Source organism: Rhopilema esculentum, chromosome 11 (genome assembly GCF_057945365.1).
Source record: "Rhopilema esculentum isolate cy_ngs chromosome 11, ASM5794536v1, whole genome shotgun sequence".
Classification (NCBI taxonomy): domain Eukaryota; kingdom Metazoa; phylum Cnidaria; class Scyphozoa; order Rhizostomeae; family Rhizostomatidae; genus Rhopilema; species Rhopilema esculentum.
In genome coordinates, this window is record NC_142825.1 from 3723669 (window position 1) to 3743392 (window position 19724).

The window sequence follows — 19724 nt, forward strand, 5'->3', positions numbered from 1 at the left end:
TTTTAAGGTGGCTACATGAATAAGTCTATGACCATAGTGAAGAACTATTGTTATAACGTTAAAAAGATAACCCTTTGGTTCCACAAAGTTTAAAAATTTGCGGCCTACCTTCAGACATTATCGGATGTTGATATTCTGAGAAGTGTTGGACAGAAAGTGTTAATATTTCCTTTATGCTATGCTGCAACATTATTTGTCCTTTATTAAAGGGGTCTGTTGCCAAAGGTTTTCTGTTATTTGGATCTATCCGCTAATTGAGGACCCTCTGCATTCAATTTGTTTAGTGGGCCTGCTTTTCGCTGTACTTGTAATATTTTCAGTGCTGGCTCTTGCTGTTACATTGCGTTGGTGTTTTAGGCGAGACAGCTCGGTTATAAGCAAGAAATGGAAAGGATGTCTAAAGATGCCAACGAGCAAGCCACAAGAAACGCAGAACAAGTTGCCACAGTGCGTTGCTCTTCATACTGATATGTTTTTAGATACTTACCCGTTTGTGTCATTGCTTCATGTATGGGTGGTTTAAATGGCCAAAATTATGTTTGACTATTTGGTTATAAACTGAACATGTTTAACCTTTATCTTCTGATTTTATAATTTTGCGCTATATATTAAAGCTATTCCCAAAATGGACCGATCTTGAAAGTCTTTCCATAGGGCAGTCCTATCTGATCCAAAATTATGCCTTTTTCTTTCCTGCATTTATGCCAACTTTTGTGCTTTCTTTTGTGCTTTCCTTTTCCAATTACTGAAATCCTTTGCCTTTCGATTTTCTTATTTTGATTTTCTACATATTAAAACACTTCCCAAAATGTACCTCCTGAAATGGGTCAATTTTGTCTGGCACAGAATAATGGGTTATTTTTTTTCGTTTCTGTTCCAATGTTCAACATTTTAACAAGTCCAATTTCCAATTTGATAAACAGGCCAAAGAAGCTGCAATGAAAGCAACAGAAAGTGTGAACAAAACTCTAGCAGAGGTAAAGTACCTTATTAAGCTTCATTTAATATAGTTTTTATATAGCTCGTGGCCTCCTTTACCGAGCGTATTTTTAATATCCTATGAGATGGAAAACTTACCGTACAAGATAGACAAATGATCAGTAAGAGAGTTAAATGCATTTCCTGTAGTTGAAAATTTTCATCAGCTATCCTGGCTGTTTTTTCTTTATTCGAAATTTGTTTAGTTTCGCTGATTAAGGTCGTATGATTAAACATCTGAAGTATTACAACCGTATGTTATTTATCTTGCCATTTCTGTAGATAGAGGTTATCCAGATTGTATTTACATTTGAATACAAGCAACATTGAAGTTGCATGCAGCTTGAAGTATTTTAAGCTATACAGTCAGTTCGCCTATTGCTATTGCTATTTTTTTGCAGATTCGTGCACAAGCAGCAGAAACTGTTGCAGAGTCAACCAGAAGGCTTGAAGAGGTTAGATAAGTAACAGATTCATTGTGTTTTACGTGAATTCTAGCCAGAACTATTAAACTCAACTCTGAGTAATGAGACATGCACAATGTATTTGATATCATCACTTTTTACAACCTTTTATACACAATCTAAATCAATAAAGAAATTTTGCAATCCTGGCCATAGCTTTTTACACAGACCCCTAAACGCATGCTGGTCACTGGCACATAAAATCTGACATCTATCCTCTTATTCAGTTCAAACTTTGGCGAATTTGTTTTAAAAACAGATATATCAACATTGAACTGGTTGAGGAGGTGGTGCCAGATCTCAACTCCGTCCTAAGACTGCAGATAAATGTTTACTTGTATTGAGTTGTTGCTGGTGTAGGTTCACCTCCTCCAAATTTGTTGAAAGGTCTATTTATGTCCTTTCTACGTCTACTCTTTGGTCTGCCTATTTTTATCATCCCTGTAAACGCCATCTTCTCTTTCCGTCCTTGCTAGTCTTATTATAACCACAAAATCATCTTAGCCTAGACTCCCAACTTCAAAGTCCTTCCCACGTGTCATTTCCAGCCATATTGTTCCGCTTTTTAGCACACAGGGATGGATACTTGCTCAAATGTTGAAGGAGGGGGAAGCCTATTGTTTTGATAAGATGACGTCACATTTTCACATTGTTTAGAACAAGATACCATTGTATTCCAAAATATTTAGGAGGCGAACCCCCAGGTGTCCGCCACTGTTTACACAGCATTGTTAAGTGTTAAGTAACCATAGTATTATTCGTCCCCTTTTGTTGCAACTTTTGCCTTCATGCCATACATCTTCTTTAATATGGTCTTATAAAATCGTAGTTTTATGGTTACCACAATCTCTTATAAACAACATTAGTATTTTTGATGATTATGTCGTTTTAATTTAATAAATTCTGTAAGGATCTCTTCTCCGAACAATTTTTTTAGGTTCAGAAGGAGGCTGCAAAAAGAGCAGAGGAAGCCGCTGAAAAAGTCGAAAAGGTATATGATTTTCAATCTTCTTACCCAAGAAATAGAAAAATACTCAAATAGAAAATATAAAGAAGTTCCTTCCGTGTTTTTTAGTTCTTTGGAAGAGTTGTAGTAAAATAATCTCAGTTTAAGTAAAATAGACCTTATTGCCAATGAAAATTGTGGTTTATGTTTGATAGATCTATGCCAGATGTTGTGATATTTTGCCCCTTTGCTGCGGAAAATTTGTTGATATTTGGCAAATGGGATTGGCATAAGCGAGTGTATTTTGTAATATAGTAGTGATCATTTGGTTGTTTGGGATAATAGTCGAGGTAAAGGTCGACTCTGTAGTTGTGTAATATATTTTGCTCAAAAGTATCATGGGAAATTTCAAATCTAGCAATGTTATATAATTAGCAAAAGATGATAGTTCATAAAGAAAGTAAAACGTTTACAGCTCTGATCTCGAGAAAAAGTTGCTTGAAACCGCAGATAAATGGAAGAATGTATTCTTCTTTGTACATGAAATTCTGGAATGGCCATGATGAGATTTTAAACTGGTTATGAGTGTTTTAAGAGTTACAAAGCTTTAAAAGTGTGTGTACTCATAGACATCTTGTTATAATTATTTTACTGTGATTTTTAAAGATATTTTGTACATAGAATGAATTATTTTTAGGCCCAGAAAATGGCTTCCGATGTTGCCATCGAATCTGCAAATCGTCACTCCAATGATGTGCAAACCATGGCCACGAATGCTGCTGCGGCTGCAGCTTCGTCCGCTGTGCAGGCTGCCATGCAATTCCACAGGGAACAGCTCGAGCAACTAAGAAACGAGGCACTCAAAAAAGGTCTGCATGTTTTCTGGTTTTGTGTAATCTTTTCCAAGTTCATATATAACAGCGACTTACGGCTATTGTTGATTTCCTTCAATGCTATAAACAGCTAACGTTATGAATACTGCCAGAATGAAAGCTTTGGTTTTTTAGTTTAGGTTTTTCGTCCTGCAAGCAATCTATCGTAAGAAAATGCAGAAGTTATCAAAATTTTAGGCCACTTAAGTTTCCAGCATTCCAAACCTCGTAGCTGCGATAGCTCTCATTTATCCAAACTAATATTTTGTTACCATCATCAAAATTACTTGAAGTATCGATATTCCCCCTACTCTTTTTGCGTTGAAATCGTTACGTTTTATTTGTTGTTTTAGTCTCCAAAAGCTACTCGCAGTCAACTTTTTCTTCAACGTCAACACGCTCAACAGATAGCGATCAAACTATAACAAATTCAACGGAAGGCTCGAAAAAATCAAGCAGTCGTGATATATCGTACAAAGACGACGACTTTGAAGAACCTTCTCCTCAGAAAAGGTTAATATCTTAACCTCTAGTTGATGTTGCAAAGTTATGCCTTATTTGCTTGCTAAAAATTTATTTTGTGGGTTTCATTTTCTTCATAACATTCTTCAGGATCTTATTCAGATATCTAAAATCCTAGTAATTTTAAAATCTTAAACTTCTAAATTTAAACACTTTTTAAATAAAAGTGTCCCTGGCAAATTTTCGTATCATGCTTATCTTTATGTAGCCTCTGTGGAAAAGAAAATATTTTGCTAAAACACAATACTTCAGGAGAAAGGAAAGAGTCATACATTACCGAGAAAATTGAATAGTTTTGATAAATAATTGAGTAACAATGCTGTCTTTGTTTATGAGTGAGGTGATTTACTAATCAAAATCTATTTCTCACAGCTCCATAACTGAGAAAATCAAATCGAAAAGTGAAGCAACATCCTCCATTGTTGAAGAATCATTAAGTCGTTCTCTTGCTTCTAAGAAAAGCTTTACACCGACCATAAGGGAGAGTATTGGTAAAAGTATTGCAGAAGATACCAGAGAAAGCATAAAGCAAAGTTTGGAAAGCAGTGGACAAGACAATACCAACCTCTCTAGAACCAGTGAGATTGGAACTGAATATGATAAACATAGCACTCCTGCAAGGGAAAATGATCAGCTGCGACATGTTTTAGATGGTATGTTGGTTTACTTTGTTTTTGACTATCATAACGGACTTCCTAATTTCATTAATGCCTGTTTGAAAATTACAAGAACAAGCAGGATACTAATGTACTATTTCGCCTCCATTGTATATAACGTCAGATATTGATAATAGCTCCCCTACGAAGCCCGCTGCGCGGGCTTGCCAGCGGCCCTAAGGCAGGGTACATAGATTAGCCTCGGAAAAGACAAGAGGTGTATTAACCTCGATTTGAAAAAATTGGCTCCGTTCAGGTCACGTGATAAAAAATTGCTTGCACTCTTGTGCGCATTAAATTCACACTCCTGTGACTATCGCTAGGAAGGGGGAGCCTCTACCCCCTTTCTATTTAAGGCTTTCCCCTTCCTAGCGATAGTCACAGCAGTGCGAATTTAATGCGCACAAGGGTGCAAGCAATTTTTTTATCACGTGACCTGAGCGGAGCCAATTTTGAAGCATTTGATTGATTCCTTGATTGACCGGTCTATCGCCATTAAATCATTCAAATTCGATTGTTGTAGGTTAGGATAATTTTTTCAATATTTTGAAATTGCATCTTGTCCACTCTATTTGCCAATGCCAATTTTAGAATCTTTGCAACATTCAGAGATCGAGGAGCAAAGCTTCAAGATTGATGACAATCTTGGGTCATCTTTGACTGAAGATGAACTTGACAGTGGGTTCCGTATGGTCCTTCCTGTAATGAGTCATCGTAGAAAGAGCTTGGAAAAGGAAAAACGATCTAAAATCGACAAACTCTTATCTGACAATGGCACATCCTCAGTAAGTACTGTCTTTTATTTTTTCATTGTTTTGACTCAGCTGGGGAAACTTTTGTGTTTAGTGAGGGGCAACAGATTGGGGAACAGACGGAAATTTTTGGAGACCATCCCCTCAAAACCCTCAGAGAACAGGGACAACGCCCTTTTATATTTGTTCATTATGTTATTAAGTTCATTATATTTGTTCATTATGTTATTAAGGGATTTGCACATTTTTATAATCACAAATTGCTTGGTAACTTCCTGAACTCCCCGAGACTGATTAGAATAAGAAATTCATTTCTAGGTACAGGCAATTGTCTGTCTTATTCTAGGAAGTTTCAAAAGTTTGTTTTTATTTTCTGCTCACCTGTTTCCTGCATCATGTTGTTTCGAAAGTACCCTGACAATACCTTAACATCAAAAAAGCTTCAGGAACCATTGTTTTGAAATTTATTTATAATTATTTATGCAGTCACCCCCTTCACCTCAACCCAAAGTTTCCGCTACTGGTTCATATCTAGCCTGGCATAGTATTATTTATAAAATTTCCAATCTGGATTGAATGCGAAAAAAAACACCCAAGCGCGAGTTCCATCAGAGTTAACTTTTCAAATTGCAAGAAATGCCAAGTGTTGCTGTGTTCTGTGGCGGAAATCATATTTATTTTGCTATTGTGTCAAAGAGGCATATGGACGCATTTCAAGCGCAGGGTTTTGGCGATTGCATTTTTAAGAAACTTTTACATCGAAAGTTCAATACAGTTTACATTTGAAACACCTTGTTGCAAAGTCATTCCTTAATTATTATTCCTATATCTTTCTGTGCAATCGTATTCTAGAATTTTTAAGCACTGTTTCAGAATTGGAGCCTTATTTCTCAAATAGTGTTTTCGTATGCTATGCTTTTCTCCTTGCATCATTTTTAAACTTTGCCCGAGCAACAAGGCGAAAGTTGATCATTGCTCTTATCAAATTTTCAACTAATAAAATTTACATCAGGATCAACTTCGTCATACCTTGTCATTGTCACAGAAGTAGTTTTCACAATGATATTGTGATTTTCAAATAGTTTTTCAGAAAATGAAAATCTTCCAGCTCTAGTTGCTCAGCATTTGAATGGAAATGCCATTAATTTCGTTTCTAGGATGATGGGAAGCTTTCTCCGGAGTCTGCATCAAAGGTTCGTGCTTTGCATCTAATTCAGATTAATTTTACTTTGTTGATTGCTTTTGTCAAAGATATACTTTTAAGCTCTACTGACCTTTGGGTCGGAGACATGCTTGACTCTTTGTTGTGACTCTAATGTTATTAATTTACAAATCCTTTAAACAAACGGATGATAACATCATTTGAACTTATTTTTTATCTAAAATATTATTTACGAAATTTTGAATTTTATTTAGAATAGGATGCAATTTAATTTGCTTTTTAATAACTTTGTTTCAAGAGTACAGGGCATTAAGGTTTAGGCAGCTACCTTTGAGTTTACTAACGTCAATTATTAGTGGATAGTTGAGTTCGACTTTTCTTCATATTTTAGGCTTCTCATATTTTTATGTTTTCCCATTGAGACACATTAAAATGCAAATTCGATAAATAAACACCTTTAATGTCAGCAGGATTCTCAAAAAAAGGAACCGATTAATTTGCCCTTTAAGTGAAATAGAAATGGTAATGAAAGCCATTTTGAACTTTTCTGCGAGGTTTGAGTAAAAGGGATTCTATTTTAAAGGAAAGTCGTTTTCTTTGCTTTGCTTTGCAACATTGAAATATTGTTTGTACTTATAACATGTAACACCACATTTCTATTAAACATGCAAAAAATGTCCTACTTTCACTCACAATGCCAAAATTTACCATATCTATGTTTATTTAATGCTCAGCTTGCAGCACGCCCGCCGTTCGCCGGTGAAGATACCTTTACTAAATTTACTGATGATATGGTAAGGCAATATATTCAAGAAGAGGAGATTCGCAGCAAACATCAAACTGCTTTATTGAAGCTGCGAGAAAAGGCATTGATCGAGAAGGCGAAGGCGGAAATGGCATGGCTGGAGATGCAGAAGACATCGCTGAAGAGTAAAGGTGCTGATGATTTGATGCCCCCTCTAAACAAGAAACAGCGAGGTCTGTGGATGAAGTTAAAATCCGAGCAGGTATAGTCACAGTTTTATTTCGGACTTCCAGATCGTTTGATGTTTTTCATCCTCAGGTGGGTTACTTCCGAATAATGCGACGTGCTGCATTTGAAATGATATCACACCTAAAAACAAGAAATCAGTAAAAATATCCCCACTCTAAATTTTCTTGTAAGTTTGCGACCTAATAATTAGTATTGTTTACATAGCTATCTGTGGAATTTTCGAAGAGTCCATTTCAATAAATTCCTCACAACACTGACAGAAATAAAAAAGTAAAAATCGATCTTATAATGTGGGAACTTTCCTCGCCAAAGTGCAAGCCATTACCTACCGAGAAGGGTGCTGAACTAAGCCTACACTAAATGCTTTTCAAACTGTTTGATTTGCTATTAACAAACATATATTGTTTTCCAATCTAATGTACAGTTTGTTGATGAAGGTACAATGTCCAAAACTCACAAGCATCGAAAAATATCCTAAAAATGTTTGGAAAAAGGCAGTCTCCAATCTGCCAATATGTCAATATGTCAATAATCTCTAATTGGTTGTCGTAGTGCTGCTAGCCAGTATAACTGGAGGCCTGTGTTTATCATGAATCCGCTCTGTGGTATTTACTTTCGTACTCTACGAACCCAAGCATATCTTTGATAATCAACGCAATTCTGTGATAATGAAACATGATTAATCAACACCATCAAAAATAATTCTGTGGCCAAGCTTATGAAGACAATAAGCAAATGGATTCCAATTCTGCAAATACGCTGACCATCAAGAATGTAAATACAATTAAAAATATGTAGAGTCAAGGCCTTGCTACTAGTTGTTGATAATTTAAAACAGAATATCAACAAAATTTTTCTAAACTATGCATAATGCTATGATGTTAATTACTTCTTTCAGGCAACCATAATTAAATGAATATTTTAATCACGTTGGGATTCAAGGATTCAAGTATTTTAATCACAAATAGTTTCTCAGCCACAGTGCTTTGGGAAAATAAAAACTCCCAAGAATGCTATGTAATGGATTTCATTTGGAGATTCAAACTCAGCTTTTATAACATGTAAATTGCTCTTCCAGAGTTTCTACGTGTACATTCTTTGTGAAGCAAATAGGAATGTTGTTTTTAAAAAGTATATGGAAAAATTGTTTCATAATTTTCGCAAATAGATAAAATTTGTAATTAGCTTTACCTACCCTCCCATTGGAACAAAACAACGAGTAATCCCAAGCTTTTTTCACTTTTTAATTATGCTTTGTTCCATCTCTAATATTTTTATTTTTTTCTTTGATGGTATATTTTATGTTTTTATTTATTGATATTTATATGTATGGGATTTGAAATAATTTTACAAATGTTTGTAACATGCATGTCTTCTACCAAGTACCTTATCTAGTGATCTTTTAGCGTTTGTCTTATATTTCACAAGATTCCGTTGCACTTTGCCGTATGCTGTATATTTCATGACTTTTAAGAAACTTGATGTGGCTGGAACTACAATCCCGGACAAAAATGTTGAGACAAAATGCAATTTTTGTAATTTTCTACTTTACCTTGCCTCTGTAAATTCGAATCCCCCCCCTTTCCTCCCGAAGCAATGTTGGATTTATGTTCTTTCAATTCTGCTTCAAAATCATGCATTCAACATTGAATTGGGGGAGGTGAAAACGTTATTTTTTAAAGGAAAGTGAAAATATAAGCATTCCTTGAAAAGTCTCAACCATTTTTGTCCGGGATTGTAGCTGCTGGATGCATGCTTTACAAGTTGATGTCATGCTGTTGATTAATTCATCTAATACATTTCTTACATTTGATCGATATTGAGATTCCTCTCAATCTCTAAAACCTATTAAGCTTTCTCGTAATTTCAGTGATACGGTAGCACCTGCGGCATCATCCATAACATAGTCATGATAGCATCGAAAATTAGCTGTCTGAGAAATGCTAGCAATTAACATCCTTGCCATTGCTAGTCCTTCCAACTACAGTCATAGTTGTATCTTTAGTTTTTTTGGCACTGACTTTAATGACAACAAAGTGATGCTCTTCATGGGCACCAATTTCAAGGAGGCCCTCGTGTTGACTTTTCAAGGGGCGGGGCGTTTTTACCACTGATAACCTTTAATAAGAGCAGGTTTTTTGACAACACAAAAAAACCGTCTGTTTTCTCTATTCAGAGTGATTGAATCAAGATGTGTTTTTGGAAACAAAATTCTCCATCAAAAGGACACTTTGATGCGGTTAATTGTTAATTGTTCAGATCAAAATATTGTTTGTTATGATGTTATTATGACATTTGAAATCTTGAGAAACCTCTGGGAAAGCTGCGAGTCGTGTCTATGATGCTATCTGTTGTTGTTGTTGCAGAGTGAGATTCGCCGTTTGAAGCAAGCATATCGAGCAGCAAGCCACGAGAGAAGATTTATGCTTTACCAGCAAAAGGAGATTGTGCGGTTAAAAGACGAGACGCAGAAGATATGGAGCAGATTGGGGCAAGTTAAGGTGGCCAAAAGTCAAGAAAAGTCGCAGGAATCAATGGAAAATGGCGAGAAATCTGTCAGTGAAGTTTCATCGGTGAGTTTTTTCAAAGGGATTTAAATAGACTTATCACGATTGTATGAATCATGATCAATGAGAGTTTAATTGCTTTTGGTTTGGCATGTTAACCTAAGCTGCCCTACTGTATTATATTTTTGGAAGTCAAATGCTACAGACTCAGCTTAGGCTAGTCGTGAAATGCTTATTTGAATTGCGGAAGTTTCAGGGCCAGAGCAACACACTTTTGAGTCATTAAGAGGGACAAAATGCCCTAGGACCAATGCCAGAGTAGATCAGTTGAGTGCTAATGGCTATTAGCGATCGTTATGTTTGCTTGTTGTGAATGACCGTTGGGAAGTAAAAACGTGGATGATATTTGACGAGTATTTAGGGCGGGCAGAGATCGCTGCGTGAACCTGACTCGATTTGCGCTTTGTAAGTAAAATCGATAATTTTTATTTCACTGTTTTCAAGAATTTTTAATTGTTAATGCTCTAAATACAAAATTTATTGCCTTGTTATTCAATAAAAATTTTCGAGATCCCGTGACTTGCGGCAAATCATTTGTAGTCTGCATCAGTCATTTTATTGTCATTTTTAAAGAACCTTTGCAATTTTTTCTAAGCTTGATATCCTTACGAAATTCAATAATACGGTGAGTTTTGTTATTGTTATAAGTATATTCATTGCTGTTTCTTCAAGATTGGCTCAGTTGATCAAACCAGTGTTGTTTCTGATGGAACTGCAAATAATTTTGGTAGCGTTTCATCGGCGAATGCAAAACAGCAGAAATCACAGTCTTCATACACCAAAACAAAGACTATGACGTCACCAAAGACAACATCCACTGCTAAATCTACCGAAACAACAGCAGAGGTGCCAGAGGAGATTCCCACAGAAGTGCACCCAGCCACAGATGGGGGAAGCTTCCCGACATATACAAATGCTACGCAGTCGCCAAAGATGTCAGACGCGAGTCCGGAAAGCCATACATCATCGAGGCAGGAAGAGGCAGAAAGCACAGCCGATGAAGTTTCAATAACAGAACACACGCAATCCAGCATGGTCACCGATCTGAAGAAACTGCGAAAGAAAGCCAGCGAGCAGTATGTATATTTCTAGTTGATTTCAGCTTACTATCGTTGCTCTGTGGCAGGAAGGGAGAGAACTAGACTATGTGCGAAGGGTAAATTTTTGCAGGGGATTAATCAAAGAGCTGTCTATTTTTATAAACAATCTGGGCTAGAAAGCTTTTATAAGTTGGACACTCGTTGGCTCGTTTTAACAAGAATAGACAAGGCCCTGTGGTGACTTTTTGGCGTGAAGACAGCAAGCATTGCCCTCCGCACTGCAATTGATTTGTTTTTTGAGGACAGTATTGCTTCTCGAAAAGGGGGCAATGAGCACTTATCTTAAGCCATGATGAACGTTTCATATAAAAACATTTAAATGAATTACTTTTCTTGAACTGCTCTTGCTCTTTCTCTCGATTTGACTACCCCTTTTCTAAGTTAGCAAATCCAGTGTGATACCCTTGAAAGTAGACCCTACATCCAGGGGCGGACACTTGAACAAATATTGGGGCACAAGCCTATTGTTTTAATAAGATGACGTCACATTTATCATTGTTTTAGAGCAAAAGACCATTGTCCCCTAAAGTATTGGGGGGCGGTCGCCCCCCCTCGCCCCCCCCCCCCCAAGTGTCCGCCACTGCCTACATCCTTTGATCGTTGTGGCATGTATTTAAAAAGTTCATTGTTGAGCCAAGCAAAATACAACAATAATTTCCGACTGCCAGATGATATTTTTAAGTTAAAAACCAGCAAAAAGCTTCAATGCACGAATTTTTGCAGGTATCTGAGAAAACGAGAGAGAACCCTGAAAGATCGCCGCAGTCAGTTTGAGTCTGCGCTGAAAAACCAACGAGAGATTGCAGATTGGCAAAAACGAATCGAGTTGGAGGAGCTGAGGCTTAAGGCGGACATTAAGAGAGCGCTGGATAAAAGCAAAAATCGAAACCGAGTTTCGCCAACACCAAGTAAATCTGCACGAGAAGGTGACTTTGATTATTATAATGATTAATTTGCCTCTCTGTAGCATCCAAAAGGGGGCATTGGTGTGTAGTTTCATGCCACTGAGTTTAGTTAGACTCAAGATAGGATTAATAAAGTAATGTTTTGAGAGAAATTTACCAAAGATAGACAGTTAAGAAAGGCTCTATTGCCACCAAAGATGTGTTCTGATGACCCCGTCCCGGTGTTTACTAAAGTGATGAAAGTTTTTTCGATTATGCCAGGGATTAATTAGACAACTGGATAGTGTATATCTTGATATATTAGAAGTATTGATAGTGATCACATCTGTACTGCATATTGTATGCATAATTTATACACTACGGAATGTTAATAGCTTCAGTATATTTCGTAGCAAGTTTTTACTTTAGCAATCGCCTTTTGAGACTTTTTGACTTTAGCAAACCTTTAAGCCACATTTAGGTTTTAGTTTTACTGTAATAGTTATAAAACGACTGTTTTAGGCTTCTTTTTAAAGGAAGCCTGATTTTACTTGGCTGATTCGTTTCCTATGCAGATCGCTCTGAATCATCTGAATCAACAACGATCAAAAGTCAAACAAACTCAGCATCACGCACCTCATCAACCAAATCAATGCTGAGCAAAGATAAGTCTTCAGAAAGCGATACATCTCAAATTGAAGAGATCAAAATGACCTCGAATGAAACAGACAACGACATCATTGAAGAGAGCATTGCCTCTGTTTCTCCAGGCATCCAGAAAAGTTCTGACACTTCAATTCCCGAGGAGTACGGCGAGGACACATTCGAGTCACCCTCAGGGACGCGATCCCAAAGCAAAAAGATGACCTCAGTCTCAGAAGCTGCTTTGTCGCTCTCATTGCAGGGCAAAACCAAAAAGAGGCATACTAAAGAGAGTGATGAATCGAAAAGTGAAGAAGAGGTGTCTTTAGCAGGTAAGAGATGGGTTATGTCTTACGAGCAGGGCCACCGAGAGGGGGGCAAGGGGGGAAATTGCCCTAGGGGCTCGAGGTCTAGGGGGCTTCATAAACTAATAAATTCCATTTTGAGAATAAAATTAGTTAAACGTAGCAAAGTATGCGTAAAGATATTAACGCGTTTTAAAATTCTGAAAAGAAATGACTGCAAGAAATATTCTGAAATGTGTTTTAAACTAATCCGAAGGGCGTGGTCACAAAAATTTTCTGCTCGCCCCGCTCGCATGGCGCCTTATCTTTCGGCTTTGCCCCAGGGCCTCTGAAACCTATCGGCGGCCCTGGTATCCTCACTAACAGTCATAATCATGAACGACCATCATCATAATCATCAATCATAATCGGAGATCATACAACAACCACACAACCAATCCATAAAACGACCATATCAATCACGTCAATCACAAAGGTATGTATGATTATTATACATGTCATTTTGATCAGGGAGATTGCACACAGAAACCTTATCTTTTCTTTTCGTTGTATTTTGAAATATTTTGAAAGGTGTCATTCTTTGTAGCAATAAGCCAACACCATGGTAACAACATTGCGTGTGATTCATTTCATATGAAGACCTCCCTGCTGATACATCTGAAAAATTTCTTTCCTCTCTTCTCATTATTGTTAAATCTTGATAAGCGATTGCAGATTGATTAAGCGATTGCAGATTGATGAGGATTTTTAGCCATGTGTCGGTGCTTTTTCGGTAAATATTCAAACTGGTCTGCAAATGAAGGTTATCTTACTCACTTTGTTTGCAAATGAGGCCTGAACACATCTCTAGAGCGAAAAAGCCGAGGGGAAATTCACTCTTGCAAAAAGTGTACCAGATTTTTACCAAAACAAACAAATTTCCAGAGATTTTCAGATAAAACAATGGGATTTACTCCAAACCTGTACGAGATTTTCAGAGAGTGATTTGCCCCTCGGAAAAAGCTAGCAATCGCACTGCTTGCATCATATTAGTTTAAGAACAAATTAAGAACAATCCAGCCTCAGATTTTTGAAAAATTAAGAACATTCAGCCTGAACCTAAATTTACTGGTTATTATCAAAAAGAGTAAACGTCGCCTTGACATTTCTGTTTACGTGTCTTCCTACATTTTGCAACGATTATGCCTCTGATGACTCACAGCCGTATCCTGCCTAGTAAAAGCGGTATGATTCTGTGCAACCCGCGAATTTCCATCTTAGAAAGCTGAAAATGATTGACTTGCTATTAATTCGATTCACCTTGAATACTTTATTCTTTTTATTTATCGTGAAAGTCAGTCTCATCATCACACCAGTTGACCTGGAATTTGATATGTTATTCTAAACATCACAAGCTGTGAAGGCGGATTGATTCAAATCAAGACTTCCGCGGGAGTTGCCATTTATATAATGTGATGTCATTTTGCAATACCACAAGTCCTTCAATTAATGCTGGGGTAGGGGCTTTATTGAAGGTGGGGCTTATTCAAGGGCTTACGGTACACACCTACTGGACCACAAAAAGGAAGCAAGGGGCCAACAATAGGTCCATAAAGGTTTTAAATAATTATCCTATGCCATTTTTGACTTCGATCAAAGTTTTAATGTGGGAAAATTAGATATTCAAGTTCTAACCTAGCTTTATGCTGTTTTAAATCCCTCAAATTGGACTCGGTGCCTCGTCGATGGCTCCACATCCCAAATAAAAGAGATCCGTGTCCGGGCTTCAAACGGTCGATCGTTACTATTCCCGTTGTTTCGCGCCATGTTTTTCTAAAAATAATTTTTATTGGTGAATGCACTTCTCCCCAAACTAATAATAATTACATCGACAAAAATTTCAACCATCTAACGATAAAAGAATTCCTCCAGCGCTGTTTTTATTTCCTGTAATCAACTTCTAAATTGCAGAATTTTATGATTCTTATAGGGAGTAGCGGGAATCCTCCCCTTTCATTTGTGAGCCAGTAAATTGTAATCCCGCGTGAACCCATCCAGAATAATTTTAGGACACAGTTTCACGGATAAATGAAGATTAGCCCCCTGTTAGCATGACCGGGTCTTATTTGTGCTCCCGAAAATATTCCCAGGATGCCGCAGCGAAGGAGATGTCTGGTTGGCCGTCAGGTCAATCATGCAGAACTAACGCGAAAGGAGATTCCCCGCAAGCCGTATTGTTGTCCACATGACAGAAATTCTTCAAAATTTTATTTCAAAATCAGCTGATTTGAGTTGAGAGTATCTTTCTGTGTGAGCTAAATTAATTTAAACGATTCTGTGTCGAGCGGCGTGTAAGGAAATGGGGATGTTCATGTCGTGTGTTTTTACCATGCTGCAAAGTTTAAAGGATGGTGAGTTTTTTAGACTTTACCAGTTTTCACGAAGTTTTTATGACAGTGAATAGCCTGGCTCAAAAGTGAATAGCTATTTAAAAGTTTCAGGTTTCAGTTTAAACCCGTTCAGAGTGAAGTTTTAATGAATGACAACCCAAACAGTTAGCTTTGGGGGAATGCATTTTCCGTGGCTGGTTTTTGGCAATGGATAGAAGAATCTAGGGTCTCTTTGACCTCTTGTAATAACAATTTTTAGTCTCACTGTTATCATAAAATATTTGATATTCACACCTCATAATTGATTGAGTATTTTTCCAAAAAATGTCACACACGACACCGACCTTTTGTTGTTGATCTTTAGTTTTGTTTGTTAATCCTGAAAAAATTTCACGACTGCCAGATTCGCCTGTGCTGTGAGGCTTCCTATTTGTGATCAATCACACCAAAGTTTAATTGAATCTGTTGGCTTTTTTTTGTAAAGCCAGTTGAGACATAGTCCTTCTTTAAAAGAATTTAAGCATTCTAAAATATAATGCTTCTTTGATTTTAATTGATTAACGTTTTTCTCACATTTTCAATTTTTTGACTCAATGAGCTATGACCCAAAAATCTTCACTGGAGCTTGCCTGACCGCAATCGACTTTAAACCTAAACAACTTTAAATCGCATGATCGATGTTACGGGTCGTTGCTGCAAAATCTGTACCATTCAAGTTGTTTTAAAAGCATTTTTCGACCTGTTGCTTGATTTATGCTAGCTCGTTGCCAGAATAGAGATTGTAAAGTGAAATTCGATTATAAAGTGATATTGAATATTTCATCTTACTTTATGTAGCGGGGAAGGGGGGGAGGAGGGGGTAAAAGATTTTGCAATCAACGTCATTGGAAACTTTAATTTAATCGTTTTATTAATAGAACGGCTAAGAATACAATATTATCTGTTAACTAACATCTGTGTGTTGCTACAACATGAAAAATAAATTTCTTCAATGCAATAGCAATTTTTGAATATTTATCTCCTAAGTTCTTGATGTCATATTCTGATTCGAAATCGTCCCTTGTTTTGATAGTTTTTCGAAAGGGTTCAGCCACTCTTCTATTTCCAGTTTAAAGTGCATCAGTATCAACGGTTTAAATGCCAGGTTTCTTTAAAGTACCTGCAAAAGCGGCGTTATTTATAGACTGGCTTTTTTTACTTTACGCCCACTGTTGTGTTATCGGCCAATCTAGCTCCCCTATAAAAGCCATATCGCAGCCCTCATAACAAATTACCTTATCAGCCCAGTTTTTGATGTGGTTCTAGTATATGTTCCTGTTGCACTTAACGTGTTTATTTATATCAGGCACATATGTGTTGCGTCATCCCCTTTTTATAACGATGACGTCAATGTATAAAGCCGGTGTATGGAGACACGCTGATTTCCGACGTGTTTTTCGTGCGAGGTAAATTTTCAAGTGATGAAAGCTATTTTTGAGAAAAGCGACAATATATCGACAGTGGATCAACCTGTAATTATTGTCATTGCTGAGCTAAAGATATTGAATATCATAAGGGAGGCATGTTTCTTAATATTGTTGATAGGCAGCAATAAAAGTTTACTATTTTGTTTTAAAGGGTATCTTTTGCGATTATTCCACAATGGTGTGAGCAAATAGTCCCTAAACGCAGGGCTCTCCTTGCCAAAATGAGTTTTCATGGGGGCTCAAAGCCTTGGTATTTCCACTCAAAAATATTATTTTTTAACGATTGACGATATAGAAACTTTTTCTGGCCTGAAAAGACGTCTTAGTCTTAGTACATGGGATTATTGGAAGGGGAACTAACGAAATAGTTAATTACTGTCTCTTTCAGATGTAGTAAAAGAGGAGAAATGCCCCCTCCTATTTTCTATCCCTCTACATGTATCTGTCTTTCTCTTTTAACGCCCTCCCCCTCTTCACATTCCTTCCTTCGACAAGTCTTCTCACTCAATACGTCCCTCTCTCGTATATGCCCCCCTTCCTCGACACGCTCCTTTCTCTTCATCTCTCCGCTCTCTACACGCGCCCTCTCTTTACATGTGCACTTTCTACACACTGGAATAATCATAGATGATCATGTTTACAATTGTGATTCATTTCCTGGTTGTTGAGCAGTAGATATAGATATAGGGGTTTGGGGGTGCTCCGCTTATTATTGGCTAATCAAGGCCCCCTCACTTCCTCATAACTTCTAATCGATAAACGTTGTTCTTTCCCAGGCCCCCTCACTTCAACCTTAACTTCTTATCGATAAACGTTGTTCCTTCCAAGGCCCCTCACTTCCACCTTAACTTCTTATCGATAAACGTTGTTTCTTCCAAGGCCCCCTAACTTCCACCTTAACTTCTTATTGATAAACGTTGTTCCTTCCAAGGCCCTCTCACTTCCACCATAACTTCTTATCGATAAACGTTGTTCCTTCCAAGGCCCCTCACTTCCACCTTAACTTCTTATCGATAAACGTTGTTCCTTCCAATGCCCCCTCACTTCCACCTTAACTTCTTATCGATAAACATTGTTCCTTCCCAGGCCCCCTCACTTCAACCTTAACTTCTTATCGATAAACGTTCCTTCCAAGGCCCCTCACTTCCACCTTAACTTCTTATCGATAAACGTTGTTCCTTCCAATGCCCCCTCACTTCCACCTTAACTTCTTATCGATAAACATTGTTCCTTCCCAGGCCCCCTCACTTCAACCTTAACTTCTTATCGATAAACGTTCCTTCCAAGGCCCCTCACTTCCACCTTAACTTCTTATCGATAAACGTTGTTCCTTCCAATGCCCCCTCACTTCCACCTTAACTTCTTATCGATAAACATTGTTCCTTCCCAGGCCCCTTCACTTCAACCTTAACTTCTTATCGATAAACGTTCCTTCCAAGGCCCCCTCACTTCCACCTTAACTTCTTATCGATAAACGTTGTTCCTTTCAAGGCCCCCTCACTTCCACCTTAACTTCTTATATAAACGTTGCTCCTTCCACATACTTCTTAGCAGTTACCATCATCTGCATCCATGAATATTGTTGAGATATTTATCGGAAAATTCTTCTTTGCGGAATTACATTGCATTGCTGCCTAAAATCTGCCTTGTTTTGTTCTCATCGAAAATTTTCGAAAATAGAGCAAAGCAAACAGCGAAGTTTGAACAGCCTCCTAATATTACGTAATTGCAAAAATCTACCCGCAAAAAGTGCAAAGGTCGTTATCTTTTGAATGCAGTTCCAAAGTTGAATGAAGCTCTTTTATTTTCTATAAAATCAAGCATTGCATGTTACTGCAAGTATAGTTTTTAGTCCTATATACCTCTACTTTCACGTTTTATGTATAGTTGATCACTAACTCCTTTACGTACCTGCTTGGACTGGGTTCTAATCTAGTCGTTTTTCCGGTTTACAGATTTCCTCGAAAATGCACCTAAGAATAATTTTTTGAAACGACATCACTCTTTCCTTTCTCCGTGCCTTTTTAAAAATAAATCGAGTACCCTACTATCTTTATCATAAATATGCATTCGCTTATTTGCAGATGCAACGTCGGATGCTAGTGATATCGAAAAAAGAATTGGCCAGCTAGAAGACGAGCTTTTGAAGAGGCGTCGAGATCTGGATCGTATTAGAAGAAAGAGAGAGAAAGACCAGTTGCGCAAGCAGGAACAAAAGTTACAACAGGAGCTACAGGTGAGTTCATGAAGGCTTTACATTGATTTGTATTTCGTAGTTAAAGGCTCTTGCGCAACCAGCATGCTTTGCAGTAGCTGTTTTGAAAAGAACTGATTTGTATTGGGTATTTTCATTTTGTATAATATTAGGCCAGTTTTGAAAAGAATTGCTGCAAAGCATGCCGGTTGCGCAAAAATCTTAAACAATACATAAACATCTTCAACTGATCTTAACAATTTTAGGGAAGTACCTTAGTCAGTAGTGAATATATTATTATCAAAATTTCTGTTTGCTTTCTCCCTTTAAGATAACTCGCCCATCTCTTAAATACAGCAAAGCTTCATGAGGTATTTCATTATGTCATGAGGGCAACCCTGTTACCCTTGTCTTGTGATTCCCCCACTATGTTCTATTACTTCTCACACCCCTTTCAAACGTAAGACATGTGTACAGTTTTTGACCTATACACAGTGAATTTTTTATTTGTTAGTGTTATGACTGTTGCTTGAAGGAAAAATCGAAATAGTTTGTGTCTTAGGCAGTGACCATCTAGAGGGCAGCATTAAAAAATTGAAAAGACTGCTCCAACCTCACTTGTTAGATAGTCCCATTAGAGCATTGCTTCGTGACTAGCCTTGTAACCAAATTTTATAGTATTCTGTATTCAAAAGGCCAAGCTCAAAGCAGTTCAAATATAGTAGCCAAATGATGTACACTGAATCTTCTTTTTCGGTCTCGTTTTTTGCTTTTCAAATTACTCGGCTCGCTTAAATAAGTAAGTGTCTACCTAGTTAGATGCAATTGACAGGTTCTGACTAGAGGGGATA

General features: G+C 37.4%; 1 protein-coding gene across 1 annotated transcript in view; it reads left to right on the plus strand.

Moving 5' to 3' along the window:
* The window catches only part of LOC135693282 (centrosome-associated protein 350), a 40082-nt gene that overhangs the window by 13946 nt on the left and 6412 nt on the right, over positions 1–19724 (plus strand). Inside the window, exons 24-38 of the mRNA XM_065211716.2 lie at positions 358–447; positions 924–977; positions 1380–1433; positions 2380–2433; positions 3086–3257; positions 3614–3773; positions 4155–4435; positions 5030–5223; positions 6348–6383; positions 7087–7359; positions 9713–9919; positions 10586–10989; positions 11737–11939; positions 12473–12871; positions 18764–18915. Coding sequence (XP_065067788.2) covers positions 358–447; positions 924–977; positions 1380–1433; positions 2380–2433; positions 3086–3257; positions 3614–3773; positions 4155–4435; positions 5030–5223; positions 6348–6383; positions 7087–7359; positions 9713–9919; positions 10586–10989; positions 11737–11939; positions 12473–12871; positions 18764–18915 — 2733 coding nt within the window. The remainder of the gene's footprint in view (positions 1–357; positions 448–923; positions 978–1379; positions 1434–2379; positions 2434–3085; positions 3258–3613; positions 3774–4154; positions 4436–5029; positions 5224–6347; positions 6384–7086; positions 7360–9712; positions 9920–10585; positions 10990–11736; positions 11940–12472; positions 12872–18763; positions 18916–19724) is intronic.